Source organism: Vanacampus margaritifer, chromosome 1 (assembly GCF_051991255.1).
Source record: "Vanacampus margaritifer isolate UIUO_Vmar chromosome 1, RoL_Vmar_1.0, whole genome shotgun sequence".
Lineage (NCBI taxonomy): Eukaryota > Metazoa > Chordata > Actinopteri > Syngnathiformes > Syngnathidae > Vanacampus > Vanacampus margaritifer.
The window spans coordinates 48571115-48584296 of record NC_135432.1 but is presented as its reverse complement, the minus strand read 5'-3'; the positions used below and the strand labels follow the sequence as shown (position 1 = coordinate 48584296).

At 39.8% G+C, this 13182-nt stretch overlaps 1 protein-coding gene across 5 annotated transcripts in view; it reads right to left on the bottom strand.

Moving 5' to 3' along the window:
• Nucleotides 1-7257, bottom strand: part of syt14a (synaptotagmin XIVa) — a 69968-nt gene extending 62711 nt beyond the window's left edge. The window contains exons 1-2 of one of the 5 annotated variants that reach the window (XM_077568501.1): nucleotides 7192-7257; nucleotides 25-72 (exon numbers count right to left, since the gene is read on the bottom strand). In XM_077568501.1, the coding sequence (XP_077424627.1) occupies nucleotides 25-72; nucleotides 7192-7204 (61 nt within the window). In that variant the 5' untranslated portion in view covers nucleotides 7205-7257. Of the gene's footprint in view, nucleotides 1-16; nucleotides 74-1973; nucleotides 2237-7191 lie in introns of those variants that run through there. The other 4 variants (XM_077568327.1, XM_077568238.1, XM_077568413.1 and 1 more) reach the window with 4 other exon arrangements.
• Between the last annotated feature and the right edge of the window lie 5925 nt (nucleotides 7258-13182).

Here is a 13182-nt window from a genome sequence, read left to right as displayed (position 1 = left end):
GATCGACCACACCTACCTACCTACCTTTCCTGACGCAGATCAACTCATGTACTCCACAACTACGCTCGCCACCTGGAAAAACAACACATTTAAATGAGCCCCACTGTGGTGGAGGGAACAAAAGATATAATCATGAAAACATAATAAAATATGTTTGCACAAAGACAAATGTAACATGATTACAGGACAGTGAAGGACAGAGAACAGCAACAGTTTGGCATGAGTGCTCCATGATCTCTAACACTTTTCTGTTCCATTTGTTAATTTTCGTTGACATAACAAAAAACAACTATTTGAACACATTTTAACTTTTTTGGGCAGATAGAATTGTAATAAAAGTTAAGTGGGCATACGCTGTAAGAAGTGTGGAGTTGTAATGAGTTGTTTTTTGGTTCAAACAACACAGTTTATGAGAAAAAACACACATGGAAGTTCAAGTCCATGACTTTGCTTTGATGAAATACATTCAAAGCTACAATTATAGTTGGGATGTTTCTTTAGAAAACGTCAAGCTCCCAGTGATAGCGACCTCTCAACAGATTAGTATGGATATTTCTATTGCAGCAGTTCTATCGTTGTCACCCTTTTCTACTCAAAAGGGGGGAAAAGCACAGAACTGATTTTTCCCCTTTCTCTTTTGTTTGAACAGATGGACTGACTATACCGATACTTAATGATGGCATTACGTCATGCAACTGTGATGAAAATGTGTTTTGTTTTAAACTAATATTGTTTAAAAATAAACTTTTCTTTAACACGGCATACATTTTATTATATTTCTTTCTTATGTTTCTGTTTCCATTCCTGTGTACAGTATTTGTTTTGTTTTGTTTTTCAGTTTCTGGAGTGAGCAAGGTCCTTCTATGAGGTGTGACACCCGAGGCGAGTTGTAACCTATGAGGCTCATAGGTTGCACAAGTACAAGCGTACCCATTTTTCTTTTAGATCTTGGTTGTACAAACAGCAATTCCAATGAAGTTGGGATTTTGTGTTAAACATAAATAAAAACAGAATACTATGATTTACAAATAATGTTCAACCTATATTTTAGGGATAGACTGATAATCGGCCCGGCCGACAATCGGCACCAATATTCAGCATTTTATGAATAACAGTTAACAGAAAAACAAAAATGTGTTTTTGTTTTGATGGGCGATAAATTCAGAACTATTATTTTTGCTCCAACGGGCACTTTTCTCCTCCGTCTGCTCTGAGTCGGTGGCTGTTGACCAAATACTCAGTTTTAGAGTAATATTTGCACTTGGAAGAGAGTAAAATAAAGAATTGAAGAAAAAAAAAAGTCACTCAAGATTTGAGGAACAAACTCACGACCTTCAACTTGGGAGACTGCCACGCTAACACCTGAGCTATGCCACATCTACTGTTTATTTTCAAGAGGAGACCAAGACAATGTTTTTGGTCTCTTGGAGTTACGAAGATTCCAGCTAACACGAGCGATATGCTAACACACAAGCAGGAGCTGCGTGTCTCAGGGAATAGATCGACTGTCTCCCAAGCTGAAGGTCGTGAGTTCGTTCCTTAACCCTTGAGTGTTTTTCTGTCTTTTTTTCCAATTCTTTATTTTACTTTCTTCCCAGTGTAAATATTACTCCAAAACTGAGTCTATTTGGTCCCACTCTAAATAGAGTCAAATCTACTCTACATAATTTACTGTCTTTCTGTCTGTCTATCTATCTATCTATCTAACTATCTATTTAGATAGCTAGCTAGCTAGCTAGCTATCTAAGTTTTATAAAGAACTAACATGAGGTTGTTTCTACCTCATTTAAGGCTGGAATGATTTGTTACTCAAAACTATGCAATTCGATTGTGCATATGCAGTACTCATGTCCAACAGCACTGCACCAATTCTCCTGTTTATGTAGACATTGCAAACCTGCCACAGACTTTCTTACAATAATTGTATAATCTAGACTACCAAGCAGTGGCTGTAATTATTAACTATTACTCACACTTGTGAAAGCCTCTGAGTCTCAGAGCTGTGCAGCAGGGGATCAGCCTACAGGTAGAAGTTTCAAATAGCCTTCGCATCTTCCACTCTCAATATGTATCACAGCTACAAAAGGCTTAGCGCATCAACTGTCATGCATACCAAAATGGCGCTGCCGGAAGTAATGAAATGAACAAGTGTTACATCATAAGGAGACACACAAGAAACAAACGAAACGGAACAAAACGTTCGTTCCTCCCAGTCTTTTTGACAGTTCCTGACCGAAAAATGACCAAAAGAGCGGGGCCAATACCAGTATCGATATCCGTCGCGTGTACCAATGCCATGAAATGTGGCCTGGTATCGCCCCGATACGATACCTGGTATCAGTACTCGCCCATCCCTACCTATGATGTATAGCATATGAACAATGGTATGATTCCAGCTTCATGTGTACAGTTTGGTCTTTTTATGAGTCATGATAAAGGTGCTCAAGTGCATAAAACAAGGTCCATAAAGGCATGGTTGAATGAGCTTGGTGAGTAGGATGAGGCTGTTCCAGGCCTAACCTTGACCCCATTAAACACACACTGGCATAATACAGAACAGAGACCTGAGTCAGACTTTCTTGTACATTATCAGAGACCTCTGACACAAATAGATGAATGGTATGTCACCTCTTAAACCAAGCACTCTCTCTGCAATTTAAAGTAAAGAAAGAAGGGAGCTTTTGTAATAATTGAAGGAGAACAGGGAGAAATTTAAATTTTGGGATTTGGAAATTAGTTTTTTGTAGATTATTTGTAGCAAACATTCATGCCTGCGATAACTGTTGTTCCGACTGACTCGTCAGTGTTCTTCGGTGGAAGGGATGAAGATTTAAGTCTAATCAGTGACAAAGAAGAAAGAAGACATACAATATTGGCAAAATTACTTGTTTACTTATTGTAAGCAAACAATCAAGAACCTCAGGTGGGAGTGAATGAGCCACAACATTCTGGCATCCCCTCCTCAAGATGGTCACCAGCCAGGTCACACAACATTGTGGAATCATATTCCACTCCTCAACCATAGGTCATTCCTGCTATTCCACTCTTCTTTGTACCGAGTTTGCCAAATCACTGTAAGTAGCTATCATTTAGCCATTTCTAAATAAAATAAAAATTAAAAATTAAAGAAAAAAAAGAAAGAAAGAAAAAGAGAGCGAAAGCAGGATGCTTCTATATTAGCAAACTATAGACATATCTCAAACAACCTCCTGGGTGGGCGCTCCCTGTTCGCTACGTCGCCAATGATGAAGTGAAATGGGGAGTGGCCAGGTAAATAATCCCCATGCTCTCTACATTGGCATGGCCAATTTGTCTGTCAAAATTGCACTGGGGGAATATCGCTATACCATGCCGTATGCAAAAAAAATGTATGTAAATTGCATACACTAATCCCACGATCCTTGATGCGGCCAGTGACGAACGTTGTTTACATCTGCCGGTAGCAGAATGCTGATGCGAGCGAGCATTAGCAACATTAGTATGTAAGCCGTTCTGTCGCGACCTGAGGAAGGATGAAAATTTGAATATTGTGTCTGTTTCTGCACCAAAAAGTAACTATATTGCCCCTGAGTCGTGTAAAACAACTGAATTACCCCCTGGGCCCACTCACATGTTGGGAAAAAAACAAGGGATGACAGATGAGCAGATGAGCTATTTAACCAGTCCAGGACGTGAACCCTTGTCTAATCTTTGTGGTTTGTTAACATCGCTTGGCTTTGACAGGGGGAATACACAAACTTTTTTGGTAAAGTGTGTAAAAGAAGGATAATCAGACACGTTCATGAGCGGGAAGTCAGAATGATTGATTGATTGAAATATTTATTGACAACTAACAAAGCATGTTTACAAACATACAACGACACAACTGCTGCCAAAGGGATAAAAACATAATAATGCCATAGGCTTATTTCCATTGTGGTCCCTTGAGTGCGTGAGTATGCATGTGTGTGTGTGTCCAAACTCTCCATTTGCCAGCATGTCCATGAAGGATCACAGAGGGACCGGGTAATGTGCACGAAGATAGAAGAACATCACAGGTACGTGGACTGTGTTTCGTAACCCATTTTATTTTATTTTCATGTGTCGTCAAGTGTGCACATTTGCCCATATAAACTCAGCATTGATTTACGTAACGTATTTGATTGTCGTCTTCAGTGGCAATTGCAGTTGAATGTAATAATGCAGTAATCATGACAAAATGTTACTGTATTGATGGAAGTAAATCATACTAAGTTATGTTACTTTCAGTATGAATGATTACATGACACATTGATTACATACATTATGTTATTCGCATATTAATCACACTGGGTTTTGATCAAGCATTTTTACAGGGACATTTAATTATTCACTTTCAAGTACAAATCAAGTTTATTTACACAAAAGCAATGGTCAGGCTGACCAGTTAAATCGGTCAGCTTTAGTTACACTTTAAGTTTGTTTAAGATAATACACGTCTACACAGACCAGTACAATCGGTCAGTGGATTTTGCTCTTTGCAATAAAATGATTACAAGGTCATTGTAAACTTTGCTAATGATACGATGTTTACCAGCGCAAAATCATGAAATGCAGACTTGGGTGGAAAAGGGAGGAAAACAAACTACCTTTTTTGGTACATAGTAGATTAGGAGTTAATGTTTAGATTGGCTGTTTTTAAACTATTGTATAAATAAGGAGGGCCGCGAGAATAGCTTTGCCGTTCTTTGGGATTGTTCACACAATCGTCTTCTCGCGCAGACAGATTAAAAAGACGGCCCTCAATTGAGAACTTGTACTCTGACTGAATTTCGGAGATAAAAGCAGATCAACTTTGAAAGACCTTGTGTCCAGTCATTTTTATCCTCTTTGGGTCCAAAACGAACACGCATCTCTGGTGAGTGAATGAATACTATTCGAATACTAAAAAGATAACTTTTGAACATAAGGGCAAATAAAGGCTAAAATTCCAACAGTATGTCCATCCATCCATTTTCTTAACCGCTTGTCCTCACAAGGGTCACGGGGGGTGCTGGAGCCTATCCCAGCTGGCTTCGGGCAGTAGGCGGGGTACACCCTGAACTGGTTGCCAGCCAATCGCAGGGCACACAGAGACGAACAACCATCCGCACTCACAATCACACCTATGGACAACTTGGAGTGTTCAATTAACCTGCCATGCATGTCCTTGGAATGTGGGAGGAAACCGGAGTACCCGGAGAAAACCCACGCAAGCACAGGGAAAACATGCAAACTGCAACCAGGAAGGCCGAAGACCGGACTCGATATCACGTCCTCAGCACCGGGAGGCGGACGTGCTAACCAGTCATTCACCGTGCCGCTCCACCAGTATGTATTGAATAAAATTGCATGTGCAAAATATAGTATACAGACCCAAAAAAATGCCACTCTACAAGTTTCACCAGCATCTTAATACAATAGCATAGAGGACTGAAGTGTTTTTAAAAACGAAGTAGAGCCTTTATTCTTAAAATACACTTGTATTTATTATTTTAGGCCACAGCAACATTATGCACAGTTCAAACTTTAACACTGTACTTGAATATAGGACAATAAAAGCATACTTAAGCAATGATTACATCCGGATGCATTGAGATATTGAATGAAAATCATACTTCTATAAATGTAAAAAATAAAATAAAATAATTTTTAAAAATCCTAAACATTAAATAACCTATAAAAAGCATCATGCAAAGACTGAGATCAGTTTAGTGCAGAATTGCTGAGGTATTTCGGGAAACTTGTACACACTTTCAATTGTCCCGATATTTTGTTGTTTTATTTTTGTTTTTTGCGTAGGGCAAAAATGGCGACGAGCTGATGCAACCAAGGAACAGTACGATACAGTAAGTGCCCTAATTTCTTTCATCTGTGGCGATTTGCCATTGTTGCCTTTTTGCTTTTATTTATAAGAACTTTATATAAGAACCCCCCCCCCCCCCAAAAAAAAATCCATCTTCCCAGAAGTGTTGTGTGTTTGTTAGAATCTGCCGTGTGTATGCATGAGTGGTGCACGTAGTGAGATAGCGGCAAAATAGTCGGCACTGCCACCACATCAACATGTGATGTCGTTGCTAGCTACACTCAAATGTGGCTAGGAGATATTTATACTGTTTAGCCACATTGGCTAAAAGGTTTCATGACCCAACGCCACCCTGAACCAAGTACAAGTGTTTAGTGGAAAAACTAGCTAAGACAGTGCCAGTCTGAGAGTATGGGGAAGGAAGGGTCCAGATATGGATTCGTTGCACATAGCGATGTGACACCATATATTTTGTGGATAATACAGTTTACCCTTCTCTGTTTTTGCCCAATATGACAGGCCTCAAATAAAAAGTCAAGTATGCACCTTAAAAAATAATTTAGAGTTCAATCAACCTAACAAGAATGTTTTGGGAATGTGGGAGGAAGCCAGAGTACCTGGATAAAAACCATACAAGCACTGGGAGAACATGCAAACCCCACAGAGGCAGACCACAGGTTAGATTAGAACCCCTAACCTCAGAACTGTGAGGAGAATAGATAAGTGACTTCTTTGTGGTCTTACGCATTTAAAAAAAGAAAAAGAAGTGTGTTGCTAAGTACATCAGAATTACACACACGCACATAAATATAACCACTACTGAGTCTGAATACGACATTTGCATTTTACTAAGAAATCTCTCATCGAGCAGTTAGCACTCAGCACGATTGAAGCTGCTGTTTTTAGTGACATTCAAAAGAATGCTTATTACACTTCCAGCTTTGAGACAACAAGCTGTTCAGCTAAACACGAAAGCTGTGCACAACTCACAAAGTTACCGCCAGAAACAGACTTGACACATTTGACGAGTACAATCACTCATTTTGCAAATAATGGCGTTATTAAAATCCAAACCGAAACGAACGGACGGACATCAAGGGAATCTATGTTCAATATCGGGACGTGAGGTACATTGTAAGGTTTCGTACAATGAAATGTGAACGTAAACAGCGGAACTATCCCTTCAGCACCAACAAAACCAGATTGAACTCCACGAAAAACTACCACAGGAAATAACCGCTAACAGAGCGCACTGGAATTTGCATCTCATTCGACCATTCTGTTGAAGCTAACAAGTGACATTTTAACCATGACAAGTCCCACATGGCAGGTGTTTATGGCAGTGGGGGTGAATTAGTAAAGAAGAGAGACGGCTTTCGCCGACTTACCATCAATCGCCATGATGTTGTGTTTTGGATTCAACCAAATCAGGAGGCGAAGAAGGGAGCAGGGGGGCGGACCCCTACAAGACAGAGCGGAGGGGGAGTTAAGCTAATGGTTTAGTCCACTATAAATATACCAAATAGCGCTTATGTAGCGAAAGAAATGTAACGTTACGCACGTTACGTGCCCATCTGATTTGAAATAGTAAATGACTTAATGTCCTTGACCCCTTTATTTGCATTTTTAGATTCCCGAAACTACATCAATAATGTTGGAAACATAATCAGTGCTGCTGATGCAGATGCACATGGGGGGTGACCCAAAATAATTGCAATCCATGCTACGGCTGATAAAATTGTTATGAATAATATTTGTCTAATGTTTCTAATTACTTAAAAGGAAGGGATAACACCTTCAGTAGCTTTTTTAGAAAATACCTTGGACAACTAAGCAGAGAACATTTTGTATAACCACTTTGGGTGTTCATCACGCACTGATTGCAAATGTTTGGAAGGGAAAAGCAAATCAACCAACAGTGGTCTAATTCTTGAGAACAAACTACATGGGAATGAACACTAACGATGAGTCAGTGAGCCCACTCCAAATAAATGAGCAGAAGGCTTCCTCCACATGTAGAATCAGACTCATCACAACGGTTGCAATTTCAAACTGTATCCGACTGAAAATGCACATACTTTAACAGTGTATCAATTTGATTTAATGTTTTCAGAGTATAACCAGGTCATCCACAGTAACAATGCTTCCAACCACCTGATGAGAAATCATCAGGCGTGCAGCAGGAAATGATGCACTTCACCTAATTGGTCCGAAAAGTGTTACTTCAAATATTGCTTGATTGTTTGTATGTATGCCAGAGACGTATGCGTGCAGTGGAGTCACCTCGATGCTCACGCGCACCTCAATGAACAGAAGCTCAATGAATGGAAGCTCTCGAAAGCGCAAACATTTTATTTTCAACATGTACAGCATGACAAAGGAAATCATTTTCGTATTCATCGCCAGCATGTCTGCCAGCCATAATCAGGTTGAATACACCCATGCAGCTTCTGTATTGCATTTGCTGATACAAAACACTGACAAAGACAACAAAATTGGCGAGCAAGCATAGTGCATGTGATGCTGATCTAAAATTACGAAACAAACTTCCAGTCCATGCAGCTGAGATTTTTGGTCTTGATAAGTGACCAATTCAAATTTGAAAAGAATTCTGAGATCCTTTCACACCACATTTAGGGGAGACCAGAGCAAGTTGTATCACTTTTTATACTTTTATATATTTCTTGGAATCAATACATCTTATATAAACAAAATGTATACCAGATGAAAGATCAAAGTCTTAGGTATATATTTTTTTATTCATGTCATTTTTATACTTTGAGTCAGTGCAGAGTTATAAGCCATCAAATACAGTAGAGGGAGTGAACATGTGACATGTCCCACAAATGGGTAAGTTGTCACTATACTGTATGGGGTAAAATGTCACACTGGATTTTGAAACTAATAAAATAAGGACACAATTATTCTTTTTCTCCTGTTTTGTTTTGTTTTTGTTTGTTTTTACAGATAAATTGTAAATATATTCTTACCAGCGTTGTTGTTCCAGATCACCCGTTTTGTGTGTTCTGGATCTGGCGTTGGAGAGGTCGTGAGGCTCGGCAGCAGTGTTTGAGTGTTCAGCAGCCCCATGGAGGTCTTTTCTGGGAGGTTGCAAGTGCAGTGACAAGTCGCTAGAACGGGTTCATTTGTACTGTAATCCAATGTTGATTAAGTCTACATGAGTATAGAATTAAGCGGTAATGGTAAAAGTACAGTTAAGGCTTGGTCTTCATCAGTCTCCGGCGTCCGAGCCCTCTGGCTCTGGCAGCTTTGTACGGACGCAAATTTTCATTATTGAATTTAATCAGCCTCCCTGCTCCATCCAGTCTGTGTCATCAACAGTGTGTGTGCATACATGACAAAAAAAGATTATTTCATTTCATTATACTGTACACTCCAGTGCATTTTGCAACACATGATAAAGTTGCCACCCATCCCATTTTTCCCAGAATTGTTCTCTTTTTTTACCAGCTGTCCTGGGAAATAAAAATCTCTCCTAGGACACAATTTGTCCTGTTTTTTTAGGAAGAACGCCAAAAGCTAATTTGATGTCCAAAATGTTGTCATTTTTAAATTTTGCCTGTGCTACTGTGGAACGCTTTGTTCCCAAGCGTGCTGCCGCGGCACATTTCTGTAGGTGCACTTTGGATTACCGTAACTCTGGCTCCGTTTGTGCTATCTGAAAAATTCCAAATGGTACCTGAAAGCTAAGCCCTTGCGCCTTACAGAAAAGCCAGAGAAGTGAGCCACGACGAAAGAGTGCAGAGAGAAACACCGGGATTTTCAGACACATCAATTTGAACACAAAATGTTAACAAGAAGGTATGTATATCAACACTTGTATCACATGGTGGCTTTTTATAGAACCTACCAAGTCTGTGACTTTGTAGGATGTACATAATTGTGGGTGACGTTTTCCTAGAATAGTTACACGTTGTTGCGTTGTGTTTGTATGTTATTGTTTTTTAGAGTGTGTGCCTGGTTTATAGTGTACAGTGTGTGACTTGCCAAATGATGAATATTCCACTAAATTCAGTTTGTTTTGTGATCTCTCTCTCTCTGAAAAATATATATTTCTCTACTTTTATATACTTAAAGACAAAAATTGGCACGTTCAAAATCATTCATACCTTTCTCCTCAAAAATCTATAGAATAGCCTTTATTGGCTATTACAGCAAATAAAACGCATCCTATAGTTTGCTGATCAGCTAGCGATGAGCTCTTCTTCTCATCAATCTGATCTATAGTTCCCTCCACAGATTTTCAACTGAATTCAAATCTGGACTGTCTGGGCCACTGCAATACGTTAATATTTTCGTCCGTGAACCATTTTTTTAACCACTTTTTTTGTGTGTTTTGGGATTTTGTCATGGTAAAAAATCCACATATTCAAAATTTGCTGGGGGTATAAACAATTTCGGCCTTAATTGTTAAGTGCCTAAGCTTGGTTAGGTGCCCCTTTTTTTTCACAAACCCAAGGTGGCAACCCTACACATGACACAAGTAAATTGTAGATTACAACAGCAGTCTTATATCAAATCATAACTGCTTGCACATGAACACATCCACACAAAACTAAACCATGTATCCTTTGCACTCCTATTTTTAGCTCCACCACTGCTCAAATGCTCTCTCTTGGACACATCATTGCAACTCCATACCGTCGTCATAGAAATTGGTTGCAAATTTCTCTTGTGCCTGCCAAATCATGGTTAGCAGGAGAACTTGTTGTGGTGTGTCATCTGAGCAGGTATCCTGGCTATCTGCAATACAATGTAAATATAACTACTAACCTTATGAGGTGTGTGTGAAAACCAGGATTTGGGAGTAAAGGTGTTACGTATTCTGGATAAATAAATAAAAAAGTAACTGTAATTCATTACATTTAAATAAATACAAACACGTAATCAGATTACTGGTCCACTTTTTAAATAAAATGATTATTTTGCAGTACAGGGAGAGATGCTGTAGGTGAGTCCTTGTCTGCTCTCAAACTTTTTGGCCAAACAAGCTTTCCCGGAGTAAAGTGGATAACTAACCACAATATAGCTCAATGGACTGTCGTTGCTCCCTGCGTAAGGTTTTTGTTGACTCAACAATTACACTGTCACTGACAGCATGTTGGTCTTAAAGCGGTCGGTTTCAAAAGTGACTCCATTGAGAATGGTGACAGTTTCGGTTGTATTCAATAGAGGACTGATTAATTTTAAATAACATTCACATAGAAACGTGTGAGCTGTCAAAAATCTGGACCATTGCCATGGAGGAGCACAAACAGCTAAGAGCTAGCAGGCTAGCCCTACGCTCACAATTTATAAGTACAGTACATGCTGCACTGATTGCTGTCACAAATCACCCACAGCTTTACTATTTAAACACCATATTATCAATATATATCATCTGCTAATTTGTCATCGGGAATGTTATGGTGCTTGGATTACATTAGTACTAGCTAGTAAAAAAAAAAATGAACAGGTAACTATAGCTACTGTATTGGAATACGTTTTAAAGTAACCCTGTACATGTTCATAAAAGTTGGGTTTTTTGTTTTTTTGTTTTTACATAAAGAAACTCCATGTGAGATCTTGAGGTGTGATCACTACTTGGGCTCCTCCCAGGACTCACACATTTGAGTCAGCCTACTGCTGGGGAAGTGGTGATGGAAGCTGTGTTTCTAAGCTCGCAGAGTGACTCAATCGTTGCATTACATAACATTAAGACAGACACTTATCTCATCTTGATTACATTAAGAACCTGATGCGTAGCAACAAGCATTTCAGAATATTGTAGCTAATGTCTAGTCAGGCATCTCCATCTGCACCTGGCAGACAACATGCTGAATATACACAAGTGTTTGGAAAATGACAAATGATATTGACTTTCATTACAATGGATTTGAAATGAAACAATCAAACTGTGACTGCGGTGTCAATTTTCAGCTTTAACTTGATCATTTTTAGGGCATTTAAGAATCAAATACTTTTTATGTGGAGCATCTTCAGTTGCAGGATCACTAAACATTTTAGACCAAGGGACACAAATGTTCTTAAGTACAGTGCAATCATAATGTAAAATAAAGGATGTACTAGTTTTATTACATTTCTATTTCTACCGCGGCCACAAACCAAGATTTGTACGCAAGTCAGAATAAAGCATATTCTATCAGCAACCTACGCCAACACAGTAAGAAAGTTGTGTTTACAGTAAGTAAACATTTTGTATGAAAAACAATTCTAAACAATAAATACAAAACAATCCAAATAATATTTGATTACTGCAGTACCAGGCTCAGTTGTCATGTGGGAAGTGAGTGATTGAGGGATGGCGGACCCCAAAGTGCAATGTGTGGTGCTTTAATTAACCATGGGGGAAAAGGTGAGCAGACAACCATGACTTGATGGGACATGACTGGACTGGTAGCCATGACTGGACGGGACTGGACTGGTCGCCATGACTGGACGGGACGGGACTGGTCGCTATGACTGGAAGGGACGGGACTGGTTGCCATGACTGGACGTGACGTGACTGGACTGGTCGCCATGACTGGACGTGATGTGACTGGACTAGTCGCCAAGACTGGAGCGGACGTGACTGAACTGGTCGCCATTGACTGGACAGGACATGACTGGACTAGTTGCCAAGACTAGACTGGATGTGACTGAACTGGTCGCCATGACTGGACAGGATGTGACTGAACTCGTCGCCATTACTGTACAGGATGTGACTAGACTGGTCGCCATGACTGGACAGGAGGTGACTGAACTGGTCGCTATGACTGGAATGAGCGTGACGTGGCCTGATTCTCCTTGACTTGATTTCCTGTGGAGTGGCTATGACTTGGCTGGGCCTATGGCTTGGCTGTGGCTGTGACAAAGACGACTTGGTGGTGACGAAGACTTGGCTGTGACAATGGATACTTCGCTGTGACCAGGACGACTAACCTTAACCAAATAACAAGAATACCCATAACAAACAAAAACCCAACCCCCACAAAACCGAAACATGACAAGTTGGTAGAGCAAACCATCCAGTGTCTGAAGGGTTGGCGTTTCAAAGTGTCACGTCGAAAACACGGAACCCTGAATTGCTCTCAGTGGGCTTGGCAGCAACTTGCATGAAATAGTGGTGGTAGATCGATCCAAATATCGATATTATCGATACCACGTCGGTATCGATGATACAGCTACCTTAATTAAAACATTTTAGATGGTAGGCTACTTCATTTATATATCGCTTTTCCACTGGATTGTGATCTTGAATTAAATGAAAATTTATTGTGTTTTCTATGCTGCTGGTGGATGTAAAGTGCCCACTTTTGTGCCACTTTTCATACCAAAGACGCCACTGCTGTCCCATGCAAAACACACTCATCATTCAG